The sequence below is a fragment of the Palaemon carinicauda genome, chromosome 2 (genome assembly GCF_036898095.1).
Source record: "Palaemon carinicauda isolate YSFRI2023 chromosome 2, ASM3689809v2, whole genome shotgun sequence".
In the NCBI taxonomy this organism is placed as follows: domain Eukaryota; kingdom Metazoa; phylum Arthropoda; class Malacostraca; order Decapoda; family Palaemonidae; genus Palaemon; species Palaemon carinicauda.
In genome coordinates this window covers 32622205-32641888 of record NC_090726.1, presented here as the reverse complement: position 1 = coordinate 32641888, position 19684 = coordinate 32622205, and the positions used below count along the sequence as shown (strand labels likewise).

The 19684-nt window shown below is 37.0% G+C and overlaps 2 protein-coding genes across 3 annotated transcripts in view; one reads left to right on the top strand and one right to left on the bottom strand.

Moving 5' to 3' along the window:
- Positions 1 to 19684, bottom strand: part of Nmdmc (NAD-dependent methylenetetrahydrofolate dehydrogenase) — a 140676-nt gene that overhangs the window by 59071 nt on the left and 61921 nt on the right. Inside the window, exon 1 of one of the 2 annotated variants that reach the window (XM_068354461.1) lies at positions 3456 to 3688. The exons of the other annotated variant lie outside the window; for it this stretch is intronic. Within the exon in view, the coding sequence (XP_068210562.1) occupies positions 3456 to 3544 (89 nt within the window). The 5' untranslated portion in view covers positions 3545 to 3688. Of the gene's footprint in view, positions 1 to 3455; positions 3689 to 19684 lie in introns of those variants that run through there. 2 annotated transcript variants of the gene reach the window in all.
- LOC137623617 (dnaJ homolog subfamily C member 4-like) overlaps positions 7788 to 19684 on the top strand; it is a 47414-nt gene continuing 35517 nt past the window's right edge. The window contains exons 1-2 of the mRNA XM_068354453.1: positions 7788 to 7846; positions 11905 to 12068. Of these exons, the coding sequence (XP_068210554.1) occupies positions 11965 to 12068 (104 nt within the window). The 5' untranslated portion in view covers positions 7788 to 7846; positions 11905 to 11964. The remainder of the gene's footprint in view (positions 7847 to 11904; positions 12069 to 19684) is intronic.

Sequence of the window (19684 nt, the reverse complement as noted above, 5' to 3'; positions counted from 1 at the left end):
TAAAGACTAAGAATATTATCAACTATGTGGATAACTTACTCACACAGTAAACAAGACAAACAAAATTACCTCCCTGGCAAGGGCCAAAGCAGCAAAAAAAAAAAAAAAAAAAAAAAAAAAAAAAAAAAAAAAAATTGCAATACTACATTGGATCCTTCTCTCTGGTTACAGCTCATTTTCCTCTGCCTACACATTACTGAAAAATCTGGTCTATTCCTTATATATTCTCCACTGTCCTCATACAGTTGACAACACTGAGATTACCAAACAATTCTTATTTGCTCAAGGGATTAACTATTGTACTTTTATGGTCCAGTGGCTACTTTCCTCTTGGTAAGGGTAGAAGAGACTTGAGATATGGTAAGTAGCTCTTCTAGGAGAAGGACACTCAAAAATCAAACCACTGTTCTCTAGTCTTGGGTAGTGCCATAGCCTTTATACCATGGTCTTCCACTGTCTTGAAGTAGAGTCCTCTTGCTTGAGGGTACACTTGAGCACACTATTCTATCTCCTTTCTCTTCCTCTTGTTTCTTGAAGCTTTTAATTTATATACGAGGTATGTTTTAACGTACTTACTGTTCTTAAAAATTTTGATTACTTCTCTTGCAGTTTATCTATTTCCTTGTTTCCTTTCCTCACTGGGCTATTTTTCCCTGTTGGAGCTCTTGGTATTATACCATCTTGCTTTTCCAACTAAGGTTATAGCTTAGTAATAATAATAATAATATTGAATAGTCCCACCAGCAGCACTTTCCTTAAATACCAGCCTTTCCTTCTCTTATATATTTTGAATTAAGTTCAGGCAATGATTCCTTTGAAACAAAGAATTTAAGACTTAACCTTCATCATTATATAGGCTACATTGCATATCATCTTCAGTTTTAATTTTCCAATTTTTCTCGTCTTAGCGTGTCTGAATCCATGATTTCAATCTTGTTTGCAGTTTCATATCTGATCTTTTCATCAGAAAAATTTCCATTTCCATTTGAAGTTAAACTCATATTAAGAATTGTTATATCCTTGAGTACAATTTCAACCTCAATTTTCCTGTCGATGATTGTACCTGATGATTTAGTTTATTTAATTACTAGTAGGTTTTTTCCTTAACAGTGTATGGCTTTTTCTCATTTTTTGGGATCATCAGTGTTGGAAGTGTTAGCTTAATTGATTCCATATTCTTTGCTAGATTATCCATCTTCTCAGTGAGATCAGTTGTTTTCGGGTCTGTAGCCTGGATGGAATTTCCTGCTGTAGCAGACAGCACAGATATGATTTTCCAATTCAGTAACACTCCCTTCATGTTCCCCTATAGCGAGGTTTCTCTTCTTTAGTTCTATCTCCATTTTCAACATCTTCGTCATGGCTATTTTGTCTTTATCTACACACATAGGGTAAAGCCATTTCCATTTTATTATACTTTTATCTCTGATGTTGGCATCTAAACAAGCACACTTCTTGGTAGTACCTCTTACAAGGTTCACATCCTACCCACTTTCTATCCCATCCCCTAAAAATCCACACGAAAAGCAACTATCTGTCATGATGTAATATTATTTTTCCCTAGAGTTCCTCCATGAGATTAACTACCATTTTCAAAGATTTCATCAAAAAAATTATACGAGACCAAAAACTCATGACGAGAAATATACAGTGACCACATGATTTGTCTTCTCTATATGAAGCTCATACAGTACACAGTTTTGCAAGAGAAGGCTGAAAGAATTACGCCACCCAAATACCCAAACATTAACACAATATTTTCTATAGAAACCTGTCTCCTGTGAGAAAATCTAATTATATTTAGGAATGTGTTTACGTATGGGACTTATTTCTGTCTCGAATATAAAGTATAACAGAAAGGAGTCACCAAAATATTTGCAGACGATACACAATTTTACTTCTCCATAAGTGTTATAGATAATACTGCTGAAATTCTAAACCACAATCTTACCAGTGTTAGGAAATGGATAAAAATTAAACAACTAAAATTATATAGAAATAAAACTAAGAATATGGTGATTGGAAGGAAACATAAAAATAGCCTAAGAAACTTGGGTGATATTCAAATAAACATGAATAAAAACTCTGTCCTAGTATCCAGTAAAGTTCGTGATCTAGGAGTACCGTATCTCTTGACTGTTATTAGTCTTTCAATGACCAAATAAATAAGGAAGTAGAATATCATCTTAGAAACATTGCTTTTATAAAGAAGTACCTGGACGAACATTCTGTAACGAAACTTGTTTTAAGTTGTGTTATTACAAGGATTGACTACTGTAACTCCTTCCATAATCTAACAAAAGTGCAACTCAAGATGCAAAACATAATAAACAGAAGGAGCAAGACTGATAAAAGGTATCCCACCCTGAGAAAGATTCACTCCTATACTAATAGATTTATGGTGGCTGCCTATTAAAGCAAAAATTGAGTTTAAAATATGTACAATAATTCACCAAGCTATCGTAAATATCTAAGAGACTTCCTACATATCGTGTAGCCAACAAATTGAGTTGACACGAGAATAGTTACAGATGGTTTCAAATTATTGGAATCAAGATATATATCTACTGTAGGTTCTAGATCTATCAAATATGTGACCCTGGATTATATAATAAGCTCCTACTACACATCAGAAAACAAGATATTAAAATTTTCATGAAGAAATTGAACTTTCATGTTTTCAGTCCTTCAATAATATGGATTTGACAATAAACGTGCAATATGTGGTGTGAAATGATGTATACCTTGGAACGTATGTGATAACATGAATGTATACGATAAATGGTCCTGCACAGACTAGGGTTCCCTTGCAGTATAGAACCTGAAAAGCATCCCTTCTAGTAAGGCAAATAAAAAGATATTTGAAACGGATGTATATAATGAAAATGTAAATATGTACATATATATTATAAATGGGTTTGTAAGGTTTTTATATATGTTTATTGTTTATTTTTTAAAAACATATAAGTGTTATCCAGAGTATGCGTATGGGAAAACCCCATCGGAAAAACATGCTAACAAAAATACACATACTAACACATTCATTACTCAAAAAAAAAAAAAAAAAAATAATAATAATTCTTGTGCGCTTTTTACTTGACTGATTAATATATTTACTGGCACTTTGACATAAAATGCATTGAAAAAGTTTAACATGTATAACCCAAACTTTATGTTAACTATTTTGAATTTTTAACAATCTCTAAAAACGATATTCTTTATACTTTTGTGGCATTTGATTGATTGTTCATATAATATATATATATATATATATATATATATATATATATATATATATATATATATATATATATATATATATATATACACACACACACACACATATATCAACAATTAAATCAAATCCCACACAAGTGTAGAGACACACTGATTGCATTATCTCCATATGGAAGTTTCACTGACCCAGAAAGGTTAAAAAAAAAAAAAAAACTTACAAAATACTGGACGTAGCGATGCCTCGTCTATCCGTATTTGACACAGTTCTTACAACCCTTAACGACCGATTTATGGCTTTCCGCAACATTTTATCCTTATCTAGACACGCAGATTACTGTTCCAGGTTCTTAACGATCAACTAAAGGTTAGCAAGCAGGTCTCGATTTAGACAGTCAACCTGGCAAGGCACATGAAGTTGGCACTGACAACACGAAAGCACACACAAACAAATACACTAACTCCAATCAAGTCTACCATAAGTGTTGGGTCGTAGGCTTTGTAACGGCAACCCAGTAGATTTACTTTCTTTAGGTTTCACTTTTTCTAATGTTGATTTGTAATTTGTTTAAGTATTTCCTTTTCCCAGAGGATTCTTCCTCCCACAGGGTTCCTAGTTGCTACTGGATCACTCCGCAATCCTTAAAATAGATCTATAGGCTCTTTACTAGGTGCAACATTATTTTCTGTCAATTCTACAAGACACAGGCCATATTCCGGTTTCTATTATGATGCCTTAGTTTAAAATACTTTATGGGAGTTCATGAATATTTGTTATCATTCTGTATTTAAAGTTTTCTATATCTTTCATTGTTTTACCTCTTATTTCATTCCCAAGTAAATACTGTTGGAACAACTCTTATATTTTCTTTATGACCTCCAATGCCATTTTTCGTTTCCATATATGTGTATATCTTAGACCATGTATACGACGATTTGGCTTTTCTTATTCATGCTCATTTCTTTCTTACCTTTCTCTGCGTATCATTCTTCCAGAAAAATTGTATTTCTTAACCAAACTTACTGGGCCCTTCTTCGCCTTTGCATCAATTTCTTATTTATTTTTATTACCTTTGTTAATCACTAAAACAACCTATTTTTTTGGAATTAGTACAAATATTGAACTTATGCAAGGTAGCCAAATCATGGAAATTACTTATAGAACATTGTACTCATTTACTTCCTTCTACAATTATCAGGGATTCTTTTTATTAAATATTTTCTAGAGGTGCCATCCAGGTTGTGTCACTATATTGCTTGGCTTTTGTCTACATATAATTCCTCGCCTTACTTTTCCCTCAATCCCAATGCTATCTGTTGTTCCTGTGGTACAGTTAACGACTGCTATGCCTTTTTTCATTCATTTTATCCACTATCAGTGCTTCATTCAACCCTATCAGTTTCCAAATCTCTTTAATACATTATTTCAGATATGATTTATAGAAACATTTATAATTACAAAATCTGTATATTGGTTCTACCGTGTATTAGCATATGACCTGCTATCGACCTTTCTTCTATTGGAGCATTGGCCTACTTCTATCTTTCTTGATATTTTGAGATTTTTTCCAAAAGGGAGTACACAAGACAGATTCTACGTCTAAAAACACCACAATAGGTTATCTCAAATGATAACAAGGTATTATTCCAACTGATTTCAAGGTTGAAAAAAAAAGATTAAAAATTGAGAAGTGCCCACAAACTTATTTTGTGAAATGAGCTGTTAGGAACAAGAAACATCCCTTTATTTCAACCATAAAATAAAACTTTCACGACCACCCTAGGTATGCAAGTAATCTTACATTTAAATTTTATCTCTCCTCTACTTTAAAAAAAAAAAAACTTACAAAATACTGGACGTAGCGATGCCTCTTCTATCTTCTATATTAACTGGAAAGAAATTATTTTCACACACCAAGGCCCGCCTGAACAGACCTTTAGTGTCTGATGGAGGGCGAGAAATAAACCCGTAAAAGTAAAGTAAGGGGTGGGGGGGGGGTGGGGATACCTTGTTATTAGTTTTGACATGGGATAATCTTTCAGATTTATGACCAGACTGCTTTCCTAATTTTGGGCATGAAGATAGATGTCTTTTTTTCCCCACAGGTCACAAACATCACCTTTGCATTTTTCCCTGGAATTTGCTTTTACTTTGAGCTTGTTTAACCTTGCTTCGATTATTATGCATTGTTATTCATATCAATTTCCCCAATATAAGGCTGTAGGTTATTCTCTTCTACGAATCTCATTTTTTTCATCACTTTCTTCGATTGTTTCCTCTAAATTTCAATAATCATTTCCTACATTTCTTTTTTTTTCAGGATATCTTTCTCACAATTTCTTGTTTCTTATATTTTCCATATACATTTACAAATGATTTATTAATTACTTTTGTTCAACGCCTTTCATTAAGGGTTATACAATTGCTTTATTTATCTGATTAATCTTTTTCTTTATCAGAATTTATGGTGTTATGGAACATTATGGAGAACTTGCTGGTTGTTTGTACATATTTATTATTCTTTATTGCAGGTTTTCCAGATCTTTCATCTTCATCTCACATTTCACTCAAGGCCTCCACATTAGCACATATTGTTGGAATACCAACTGTTTCATTTATTTTCTTTCTCACTCCTTCCAATGTCATTTCCCTACTTCCCTCTTCTCCATATTTACACATTTCTTAGATCACATACGCCGCCCTTTGCCTTTCTCATTTATAATTGCCTTCTTTCTGTGTAGCCTACAATTCTGTGATACTTAATACTAGTCCGTTCTTTGCTTCAATCTATTATTTTCCGTTACCTTGTTGATTATCACAGCACATTTATGTACATTATGAACTTTTTGAGGATCTCCAAGCCGACAGTTTTTTATAGCAAATTCTACCGCTCTTTTTTTGTCCGTGTGGGAAACAAATTCCAATATTCCTTATCGTTATATTTTTTTTCCCAACTGACGTCATTTACTTTGTCAGTCACTACATTGTAATAACATGGGTCTAAATATAGTTTCTTGTCTTACTTCACTTCAATCTCAATACTCTCCGTTGTTCTTTATAGACATCACAACACCATGTGCAATTATGGTAAATCACCATTAATTGTGGTTTTAATAGATGTTCTTCTTTTTTTCTGATTCAATATTATTTCCCTTTTTATATATTGCGAGTATTAGCATCTCAAATTCTCCGGGGATACATATATCTTCATCAATCTCTGGTAGGCTAAACATCAGATGTTCGATTAGATCTTTTCCCCCAATTTCTATCATCAAATTCTTTATTTCTGACTGTCGATTGTGCATTCGATTTTCTATTTTTTTTTTTTTTGTCATCCGTTCAAGAATAGCAAAAATGTGGCAGCTTTCAAGAAAAACCTGAAGACTTATCTTTTTAGAAAGTGTTATAATAGTGACCTGAAAACTTAAGCCTGAATACAAATGCTAGCGAAATAACTAACAAGATACAGAGCAAAATATTAACTGGAAAGAAATTATTTTTTCACACACCAAGGCCCGCCTGATCAGACTTTTAGTGTCTGACGGAGGGCGAGAAATAAACCCGTAAAAGTAAAAGTAAGTTCATCAAACGAGGCATTGATTTCTTTTGCCATGATTTCTTTACTCTGGGGAGTTTCTGACTGAAATAGATCTATATATACAAAACAAATTTGAAGAGAAATGGGAAAATAAGGGTTAAAATAATGGGTGACATAATAAAGAAATAAAAAGAAATGAAATATCACAGAAAAATTAAGAGGAAAACTTAAGTTAGATGGTTAGATGATCTAAATAACTACCACAAATTTACAGTATATATATACATACATACATAAATAAATACATACACACACATTATATATATATATATATATATATATATATATATATATATATATATATATATATATATATATATACAGTATATATATAATAATATTTACCTTAGGTTTCTACTCATGACCAAATCTCTGACGATTACGGGGAAAATTGCTCTATTAAAATATGACAATGATTTAGGATGGTGTTACCTCAGTCAAGAGAAGCACAAATGGGCCAGAATATATCATTCATACTTTCAAGAGTGTTACAGTAAACACTGACAAATATAAAAAAAAAAAAACTACAGAATATAGTCTTTGTTGGCAAAGAGTCCTACAATGACGTCAATTTGACACGAATTCTGTGTCGTAGATAGTTCTGAAACTTAAATAAAAAACAAATATAATTGTAATAGCGATGTGAATTTTGTTCAATTGCCAGATAGGCATTCCATACAACATTTGTGATGCATTTTTATATTACTAACAGATTACTGTTGTCTGTTACCAAGGCCATCTATGCTTTGTTATGCAACTTGACAAGTATGTGTCCGAATCCCTTTCAGAAATTATCTGAATATGTAATTCCACTAAAAGCTTGCAATGAAATGTCACTACCTTCTGTAAAATGTTTTAAAACGATCATATTATCACGAATAAAAACTTAACTATTACAGTATACTATACATTTTCTTAAAGTTAAATTATACAATTAGGGGATTCGAACAAACTCAATTTCAGGCCTCTGACCCAAACATGGAGGCTGTGGTCATCTTCAAAAGACTTTGAAGGTAAACCTTTGGATACTTAATAAATTTCTTATGCATTTATTAATATATACGAATAGAGGTATTCATAATTGCGGTACACACAACTCGGCTAGGTATCCAAAGCAATTTAGTTAAATGACAAAGACTTTCAAGGTGGTTTCTCCTGTATGGAAAGCCGAGATCAAATCAGCCAGTTAGCAGGTTAATAGTTATGCAACGGGCTAAGCCAGTCCTTTGCTTATGGTGTGTTAGGGCCAATTTGGGTAGTGAGTTGTACTTTTGGCCTCATCAGTATTGCAAGTTAATAAGGTCATTTATGTATTGAACCTTATAAAGTTTTAAGTTATAATTCAGGACAGGGCAGTACTTAGACCTTGCATTTATACAGGAATTGTTTACCGTAAATTCATGTATTTGGGAAACCCTGCAAAACTAGCAAATAGAGGGGGTTTCTGGACGGTGAAAACTTACGGTTGAAATACACACGTACAACTTAGGCTAAGTTGTGGAATGATCTTCCTAATCGGGTAGTTGAATCACTAGAACTTCAAAAATTCAAAGTTGCAGCAAATGTTTTTATTTTGACCAGGCTGACATGAGTCTTTTTATAGTTTACATGTGACACATCTATTTTGACGTTAACTGTTTATATATGACATATGTTTTGACGTGGTTACTGTTTTTAGAATGATTTATTGTTAATTTGTTTTCATCATTTATTTATTTCCTTTTCTCACTGGGCTATTTACCCTACTGGGGCCCTTGGGCTTATAGCATCTTGCTTTTCCAACTAGGGTTGTTGCTTGGCTAGTAATAATAATAATAACCTACTCTGCTGGTTAAGTACCTACATTAAGAGTGACACTGGCCCACTAACCTAACCTAGGATGTCGTGTTATAAGAAAGCAAATAGGTTAGGAAAACAGAGAATTGGCGTTATATTAAATTGATGGTAAATATGATTTGAGTTTTAAGAAAAAGTCCTCAGAAGGATATTGGGAGTTAAATGGCAGGTCAGGATTAGAAAAGACACTATGATATTACTAGAGTACCATATGTGGATGACATTATGATGAAGGGTAAATGGAGATGATTTGGACATGCTCTTCGCACTCCTCAAGAGAAATTAGTTCACCAAACGTTCAGGTGGGCTCCACAAGGCGCTAGAAGAGTTGGAAGACCCAGCTCTACATGGCTGAGGACTATGAAGCTCGAAATGGGAGATGGTGAATGGAAAAGTATTGAATTAAAAGCTCAAGATAGAGACGATTGGCGAAATCTAACTGAGGCCATTTGCATCAACAGGCGTAGGAGGAGATGATGAAATCTATGATACTTTAATTTCAAGCCAAATACACGAACCTTATACTTTTCCTATTCGCTATCTTGTATTTTATGCATTTCTGGCCATTATTATTAGGGCAAATCAATGTACATAAGTTTTTGGACCCCTTATGTTAAGAGAAATATGGGGGGACCAGTCAGAAACCTGGGTTTTTTGGGTGGAGCAATGCCAGAAATGAGTGATTTGCTGTAACAATAGTGGTCAAAAATGCTAAATAAACATAAGCTAACCAGTTGGAAAAATATTCGGTTCATGTAAGTGGATGAAAATTAAAGTAACATAATTCTCTATGATTCTCTTCACATTTTTCTAATGGTTTTTGCTCTGCCGTGGCATGTTTCGCTTGTAAATAAACACTGCTCTTATGTTCTGGCAAGCAATAAATATATGTGCTGCGCACACTACTACTGTGGGTCACTATTTCGGGGGATATTTTTTACTTTCACATGAGCAGCAATAGCTTTACACTAAATGCAGTGTGTTTTCGTCATAATTGCCAATTGCCGATATCTAAATTATGCCTCAGCCCCATTAAACGTATCAAGAAAAATACCAAACTAGCCAGCACGCGTTCATTTCCTATGGCGAATTCAAGTTTAGCTAGTTATTAAATTATTATATATTATCCAATGTGATTTAGATCAGCCTTTGCACTGGGTTATTAACTGACTAGGGGCCTAACCCCCCCCCCAAAGAAAAAGACCTATTATGCCATATCTCTGAGCTAGCAGTTATGGAAATCTGATTAAGAACTATTGAATTGAATACTGTATAAAATGTTAGTCTACCATGACATGGTATGGAAATCTGATCGAGAACTATTGAAGTGAATACTGTATAAAATGGTAGAGTCTACCATGACATGGAAAACCAGAGTATAAAACTTGTAACTTATGCAGCAATAGATTGTGTCCACCTTTCTTCTGGCTCAGGTGAGTGTTTTAACAAAATTACAGGACTATATCATTACCTAAGCTCCCTTCACCGTATTGAGGTAAACTGGGGGTAGTGTTTTAGCCAAAGGATACGGAATGACTTGGAAAAAAAGTCTCGTACATTTCCCGGTCAGTGCTGCAGAACATTTTGAAACAGTGCCAAATCATCCAAAAAGTTCCTCACGGAGACATCTAAATATTGTACAGGTGTCTCCGGCTTAGCAGTGAAGTGCAATAAAGAGACAAAAATGATGTACATCAAAGTGCAGTGATTTTGACAGTTACTTTCAGTTTGGAGACTATAGCTAAAATTAATAATTATCCATAGAATGCAAGTTGGCTTAAGGTTAACGAAATCTCCCTTCAGTAAAAGAAAAAAAAAACGGTTCCAAAGGCATGACCCACATGGACTTCCTGTCCTATCAGCTTGACTTTGTGCTTTCCACATCAAAACACTGGCCCAAGAGCAGGGGGAGACTGTTTTTTCTTATTGTATTGGGATCCCTGTTCTATCTTTTAAAAAAAACGGCCTTGGAAACTGTGGGATAAGTGTACACCTCGTATGCTATAAAGACCACACAATACATCAACAAAAATAGGCATTCATCTAAACCCCATAACAGAGTTTGGATTTTCTGAAAGGGTGAATATGTACTAAATGAATAACCTCTGAGATTATTGTTTCTTATAATGAAAGGTAGTATTCAATAAAAAAAAGTACAGTGAACCCTCGTTTATCGCGGTAGATAGGTTCCAGTCGCGGCCGCGATAGGTGAAAATCCGCGAAGTAGTGACACCATATTTACCTATTTATTCAACATGTATATTCAGACTTTTAAAACCTTCCCTTGTACGTAGTTCTGTTAACAAACTACCCTTTAATGTACAGAACACTTAATGCATGTACTATAGTACCCTAAACTAAAACAGGCACAAATATTAAAGGTGATTTTATATCATGCATTTCCTAAACACGCTAAAAAGCACGATAAAAAATGGCAACCAATGTTTTGTTTACATTTATCTCTGATCATAATGAAGAAACAAACTGGAGGTAGAGCTTTGCTTATTACCCAGACATATTTCCCATACTTTTCCCTTAGAACTACATCACATCTTCCTACTTTAGATATATATATATATATATATATATATATATATATATATATATATATATATATATATATATATATATGTATATATATGTGTATATATATATATATATATATATATATATAATATATATATATATATATATATATATGTATATATATGTGTATATATATATATATATATATATATATATATATATATATATATATATGTATATATATGTGTATATATATATATATATATATATATATATATATATATATATATATATATATATATATATGTGTGTGTGTATATATATATATATATATATATATATATATATATATATATATATATATATATATGTGTGTGTATATATATATATATATATATATATATATATATATATATATATATATATATATATATTTATATGTATACACATATACATACCTACATATATACATAAATACATGCATACATATATATATATATATTACTGTATATATATGGGTTATGGAAAAAATCCGCGAAGTGGTGAATCCGCGATGGTCGAACCGCGAAGTAGCGAGGGTTCACTGTATTAGTTTTATTCCTAATACTATCATATGGTAATATTGGTCCAAGGTTAATATTGTACTACAGGATATTGTAGTAGCTTTCATATTTATTTTTAATATTTATCTGTTATCTTTTTATTCCAGATGACAGGTTTTGATCTGAAGTTCAAGTCAAATTTATAGAATCAACATCTTTTGAAGAGAATGCAGAGTAAAGGCCTTGAACGACTCTGCTTCAGAAAGCGGTTAATTATTGGCGGACTTTGTTGGCATCGGTATTTAACTACACGCCTGTTAAGCACATCAAGGTACAGTATAATTTACTTCAACTTATTGTAAGCAATTTTTAGTTAGTTGTTTGCATGATCAAATTGTTAACTGGTGGTAGTACAAGAAATAACTGTTAGCTGGTGGTAGTACAGGGAAGCATTTAATTCAACAAACATCACTGTAGATATTGTAAGTCAATTACAGTAACCCTAACTCATTGGTACTTAATATTGGATGATTCTTTTTTGCTGTATGAATGATGAGGTTTTTGTAACCTGGCTGACCATCTGGTACTTGCTTTATTTTGCTAATTGCCTTTGCCAAATTCTTTATGTATTCACCTCTGTCTTTGTTTATTTATTTGTTTGTGAGCAACTTTACACAAAATCTATGGTACCAATTTTGACCAAACTTAGTAGTCCTGCTGGGTATGACCCAAGGATGAAAGCTTTAACATTTTGGAGAAAGTACTTCAAAGTACAGTACAAGTATGCATTAGTACTTTGAAAATGATAGCAATATTAAGTAAATGGCAAACACTTGGTTAGTTTATTTTGAGTTTCATTGTGAACAACTACATGCAAAAACCACGGAACCAATTTTAACCAAACTTGGTCGATATATGGAGTATGACCCAAGGACAAATCCATTAGATTTTAAAGGAAATACATTGAAGTACAAGTACACAGTGTAGTTGAGAGCAAAAATAAGTCTGATTGTCATGGCGAACGTATTCTCACTACCGAGTGCCCTTCTAAGTTTTTAATGTACTGTAATTGCGCCAATCACAATCCACAGTACAGTACCTGGGCACAAAAGGAAAAGTGTTACTTGTTATTGTTTACATAACTTTCATTTGTAAACCACCATGAATGAATAGACCATGTCTCAGAACAAAATTAAATTAATTTTTGGACCTATGCCAAATGTCAAATATTACAACTCATACCAAAGCTCATATACAATTTATAGCCCTAGCGGATTAGATGTACAGTATACATAATTTTCAGCGGGCTTTGATTTCCCTTTCGTCCTCTTTAACTGGCACTTGGAAGTACCAGTAAATTTTGTTGTCAGATGAAAAAGAAGTGGTCTATTCATAAGGATATTCATTGCAGCCACTAGATTGTTAATTACCCTTGTAACAGCTATTCAAGTCAACAATGAGCCTGTCAATCAATCAAGGGATTTGTGAATGAACACTTAATTTTCAATATTAAACTTAGCCGGTGATCATATAGCTGTCAGCTCTGCTGCCCGACAGAAAAACCTAAGGACAAAATACGCCAGCGATCGCTATACAGGTGGGGGTGTACATCAACTGCGCCATCTGTCGAGCAGGTACTCAAGTACAGTGATACCTCGGTACTCGACCATAATCCGTTCGAGATCCGTGTTCGACCTCCGATTTGTTCGAGTACCGAATTTTTTTTCCCCATAAGAAATAATGGTATATATTCTATTCCGTTCCCAAGCACTCGAACAGGCCCAAAATATTAATAAAACGTGTACCTAAACAACAATAATTATCTAAATGTGTATGAAATTGGTCAGAAAATCCTATAAAACAATTTTAAACCATTTACTGTACTAAAATAAAACAATTTTAAACCATTTTCTGTACTGTAGTGAACATACCTTTGAGCAGCGGTTCGATGGCATACAGGGATGGATGTGGAGAGGATGGAAGGGGGAGGTTACTGCTTGGAAGGAGAGTCCCCTTCCATGATGTGGCGGGGTAGTTCTCCTTCAGGAGTTGTTTCTCTCTCCAATGAAAGGGTGGGCAGATCTATTTCAGGGGTTTCTTCTCTTCTTTGTCTCTTCTTTGGAGGAGAAACAGGCTTTGATGTAGCAGCTTTCTTTTCTTTTGTGAAAAACTGGTCTATTGTTAATTGTTTCTTCCTCCTCTGCAGTATTCTTCGAAAATGATACATGACACTATCATTAAACATATGCACTGCCCGGTTTGCTACTGCAATTTCTGGGTGGTATTTTTCAGCAAAAGCCTGCACATCTGCCCACTTGGAACAAATTTCATTGATGAGAGAACTTGGAACATCCTCCCTTACCTCATCCTCTTCTGAAGATTCCTGCTCCACAATCAGATCCTGCTGCTGTTGTTGTTGCAGGTGCAACAATTCCTCCACAGTCAACTCGGTAGAATGGCTTTCTACAAGCTCATCAATATCATCCTTGTCGACCTCAAGCCCCAAACTCCTGCCCATGACAACAATTTCCTCAACGACATCAGTGTCATCAGAAATTACAGGGGTAGCAGTGCTTGGACCCGCCTCTGGTTGGAAACCTTCAAACTCCCTCTCTGTGACACATGATGGCCACAGCTTACGCCAGGCAGAGTTCAATGTCCTATAGGTCACACCTCGCCAAGCTTGGTCAATCATGTTAACAGAGTTGAGGATGCTGAAGTGTTCCTTCCAGAATTCCTTTAGGGTCAACTTCGTGTCACTGGTCACTTCAAAACACTTTCTGAAAAGGGCCTTGGTATAGAGTTTTTTGAAGTTTGAAATGACCTGTTGGTCCATGGGCTGGAGTATGGGAGTAGTATTGGGGGGCAAGAATTTGATTTTGATAAAGCTGTATTCTTCTTTCAAGTCATCCTCGAGACCTGGAGGATGTGCAGGAGCATTGTCCATAACCAGAAGACATTTCATTGGCAAGCTCTTTTCAATGAGGTAAGCCTTAACCTGGGGGGCAAACACTTCGTTTATCCACTCAGTAAAGAATTGTCTTGTGACCCAAGATTTAGTGTTCGAGCGCCACATAACTGGTAGTGCACTTTTACAAATATTATTTCGTTTGAACACCCGGGGGTTGTCCGAGTGGTACACTAACAAGGGTTTGATCTTGCAATCGCCACTTGCATTTGCACACAGCAACAATGTTAGCCTATCTTTCATTGGCTTGTGACCTGGCATCTTCGTCTCGTCCTTGGTAATGTACGTATTGGCTGGCATTTTCTTCCAAAATAACCCAGTCTCATCACAATTAAAGACTTGTTGTGCGATCAAATTTTGTTCATTTATGTACCGATCGAATTCCCCCACGTATTTATCGGCTGCAATTTGATCCGAACTAGCTGCCTCCCCATGCCTAGTAACACGATGAATACCTGTTCTATTACGAAACTTTTCAAACCAACCCCTGCTCGCTTTAAATGTAAATGAATCACTTTCACTGGTACTCGGACTTTTCTTCACTAATTCTTCATAGATATGCAACGCTTTTTCACAAATGAACGCTTCACTAACACTTTCCCCGGCCAACTGTTTTTCTTTAATAAATATTAAAAGCAACTTTTCCATCTCCTCAATCACTTGTGGCCTTTGCTTAGTTACCGCCGTAACTCCCGTTGCAACATTCGCCTTCTTAATCATTTCTTTATGCTTTAAAAACGTAGAAATGGTCGACTTCGCCATTCCGTATTCTACCGCTAAATCGGACACTCGTACACCATTCTCATATTTCGCTATAATTTCCTTCTTCAACTCGATCGTTGTTCGCACTGTTTTCCTCTTCTCCTTCCCCTTAACACTCATTACTTTCTTGGGACTCATTATGAAAGCTAAAAAAGCAATTAAAAGCACTGAAAATCACTAAATCACAACGAATGCTGATCGCGCGTTGTCTGAGTGACGCTCTCGAGAGAACTGATGCTTCCCGAACAAGCGAGAGTGGCCGAGATGGCGCGATCATCACAAAGCCCATGCGGTCGTCACGTGTTCGGCTGGTCGAGTACCGAATTTTTGGTCGAGCACCGCAGCAAAAATTTCTCGAAAATTTTGGTCGAACTCCGAATTGTTCGAGTATAGAGTCGTTCGACTACCGAGGTATCACTGTACTCCATGTCAACACAGAACCAATTTTCTCTCTGTCGTGCCACTGGCAAGACCTACTAAATACGCTGTTACTAACTGGATTTGTTTTCACAACTATTTGGTGAAGTACACTATTCCAGTTTTGAGCTTTCGCTATGCAGGGGTTTTATCTTCATCTCAAAACTTGAACTCATTTTGGATAGATTTAATTATGGTGACAAAGAGAGTATGGACTCTCTTTCACTTTTAAATGGCCGACCCTTCCCTTAGACGGAAGTGTGTTTAGGTTTTTAGTAATTTTGCTTAACACGTTATAGATCTATATATTTTATATCTCTCCGCCTTTATTAGGCCTCTTCGATTAACTTTCCATTTTTTTATAAACATATAAAAATAAATTTTTATGTTTTGTTTATATGCGACCTTTCCTGATAGTAGGCGGTCCTTACTTGGAACCGAAGTTAATCAACGTTGAGCCCGTTATATCGTATTTAGCCTTTAAAGAATTTAAAACTTTTTAAATTTAATGTTTTATGAAAGAATTTCTTTGATAGTCTAGTACTGTTTTCAAAGATGAATTAACGTTTAGTTTTTTAGACTACGCAGTTGTTGACGTTCAGGACGTTCAACATGCGCTCTATCGTTACGATAGAGAGAGAGTGTATCACGATTTCACTTTGCAGTAAGAGTAAATCGATTCTGACGTTTCGTTCATTCTTTCTTAGCTTAAATGGTTTAAATTCTAAATTAAAGGAACTTTTTATTTGGAAAACCTTTCAGTTTTTTCCTTTAGCCAAATAACATGTTTTGACGATATATAATTGGGCTCTTCTCTCAGGTGCGAAATCAAGAGAGAAAGAGAGAGAGAGATAGAGACGGAGGGAGAGAGAGGAGAAAAAAACGTTCCGTTCAAGCGGGTAACGTTGTTCTCGTGTTACTCTCCTCCCTAGTCGCTGTACGGGGAAGAAGGTAAAACGTTTCTAGGGTTTTATTCTTGTCCCCAGGCTATGTGCGGTGAGAGATTGTAAACGTAGTTTATTTGAACTAGTGTTTAGTCTCTTTTCCAGCCACTGAATTCTTTATCTTTATATATGTTTTCTGTTTTTGCTAGTATTAATTTCGATTTCAGTGAAATAAGTGCAAAACAGAAAATCAAAGTGATAAAGTGATATGCGCAAAGTGTTACAGTGTTGCGTCCGAGGGTTCGTCTTCGTGCCTGTCGTTCACCTAGTCCGGGACCTCTTGCAAGCTCCCAAGCCCAGGGGAGAAGTAATGTCGAACGACTTATGGGTTCGTCAGGCCTTGATCAACGAACAGACGTTTTCCCTCCGTGGTTTCGGGCGTATCTACCCAAGATCGCCCCACCCACACAAAGACGAGAGAGCCCATTTACTTCTCGTCTGCGGAAGAGGTTTCTCGTAAGAAACCTTGGACCAAGGTCTCGCAGCTTCTTAAGCGCAAGTCGGTCCCTTCCGCGCAAGTCCAACGGCCCAGGTGTAGCCACTGGGTCAGTTCGGACTCGCTGCAGTCTTCCGATGACTGCACACCTCCTAAGAGAGGCAAAGTGGTACCGCAACAGGCAGTAACACCGTCTGTTGCCGCACCTGCTGCTGTAGACCCCAAGTGGTCTTTGCTACAGTCTATGCAGACACAGTTAGCATCTTTTATGCAGGAGTATCGTGCGGAGAAGGTTGACGCTGCACCCGTTAGCCTACAACCAACCACGGTTGTGCGTACAGTAGACGCTGACGCTACCTGCTCCCGCACTCCGCCTGTGAGAGTTCCACCACCCATGCGCAGTGTACCCTGCCAGCCGCACGTTGACGTTCACAGACGCACGCTACCCTCCGTTGACGTTCGCGAGTTACCACAACAACAGGAGGGTGGAGTTAAGTTGCTTTGTTTTGACGCTGTGTGTCAACCTCCGCAACCCACTGTGGTAACCGCTACTCGCCCGCAGCAGACTAGTCAGTCAGGAGTAGAGGCTTTGCTTCCCCACACAGCTATGGTTGTTGCCAGCTCACAGACTGTCAAGCAGTTACATGACGTTGCCTTCTGGTCTGCTACTAATGCACCAGTGCTGTATGTCCTCACGCACCTGTTGTGGTTGACAGTTCAGTTTTTGACAGTTCACAGACTGTCAAGCAGTTACATAATGTTGCCTTCTGGTCTGCTGCTAATGCACCAGTGAGACCCTCACTGAGATAACCTAGCTTTTCTCGGACAAGGTTCCTGTAGATGAGAAAGTGCTGTTCTCCCTCCTACTGATATTCCTTTGAGGACTCTGTCATTTGGAGAGGAGCCTTAAGCTGCTTAGCCTCCTATGGACTTTAATTAAATCATGATGATTTTTTAAGGATCTTCGTCCGGATCTTGTAACTGCTGCTCCTCGTTCGCCTAACGTCAGAACTTACACTAGGCCTAGCTACTTCGAAGCCGTTGTTGTTAAGCTAGTGCTCTCTCGCTCTCCTAGAGAGCGTTACGTTGGCTAGGCGACTGGTTTTTGCACCAGGAGGAGTTTTAGGGATACAGCCTTTGATTTCCCTTCTTTTAAACTGGCTTATAGAGCGAGAGTCTGATAGGACACGAGAGAAGTTCTCGGCTTGGGAGTTCATGCCTCTGCCCAGGTAGACTTCTCAATTCTGGTAGACTCGCCCTGGCGCCTAGCCAGGAGACGCTCCAAGTTGTTTACAGGTCAACTTCTCAACTTTTGTCGAGCCTTTGAAGTTTTGCTGTACTATTATGTCACACATAACAAGGCTTCCAGGGATGGTAAATGGTTCCGCCTCAGTCGCTAACCCCGTTTGTTGCCACACCTGCTCCCGTAGACCCTAAATGGGCTTTGCTGCAAGACATGCAGTCCAAGCTTGTGTCCTTGATATAGGACTTAAATACGGAGAAGAACCTTCTGGCCAACAACCTTCCAACCGGTCGGTTGTGCGCCCTGTTGACGCTGAGGTATCCTACTCGCGTCTGCCAGTTGAGGTGGTTCCTCCACCGATGCGACCCAGTGTGGGTTGCCAGTCGCACGTTGACGTTAAGCGACGCTCGGAGGTGGTTGTTGACGTTCAGTGTGTCACTAGGAAGACGTTCAACAACCAGCAGAGGTGACTTGTTGTGTCGCAGTGCGTCAACCTCAGCAACCCGGTAGGGTGTTGACTGCACAACCCAGACAGTCTAGACAGTTTCGGGTTGACGCTGTACTTCCTCGCGCACCCATGGTTGTTGACAGTTCACAGACTGTGCAGCAGTGCCATGATATTGCATCCGGCTCCGTCACGCATCCACCAGTGCGACCGGATTCAGCGAGTCAGACGTTGCCCACTCCGTTGCCGTTTCCTCATCAGTTTCGGATGAGGAACCCTCTGATGAGGACGTTGCTGAACAAGACGATCAACCCCCAGCCCTGCTATCCATCCAGAAGATGCTGAAGAAGGAACGCTGCCCAGTCAGGCTGTGGATGAGTCTGGTAGGGACACTGTCATCCGTGGATCATTTTGTGTCACTAGGAAGACTACACCTCCGTCCTCTTCTATACCATCTAGCTTTTCACTGGAAAAAGGACAAGACGCTAGAAGCGGTCTCGATCCCGGTTTCCGGAAAGATAAAGTCTGGTCTGACTTGGTGAAAGGACTATATCAACCTTAGAGAGGGTCTTCCCCTGACTGTTCAGACTCCCAACCACGTTCTCTTCTCGGACGCATCGGACGTAGGCTGGGGTGCGACATTAGACGGTAGGGAATGCTCGGGATTATGGAACTCGAGTCAAAGGACAATGCATTTCAACTGCAAGAAGCTACTGGCAGTACGTCTGACCT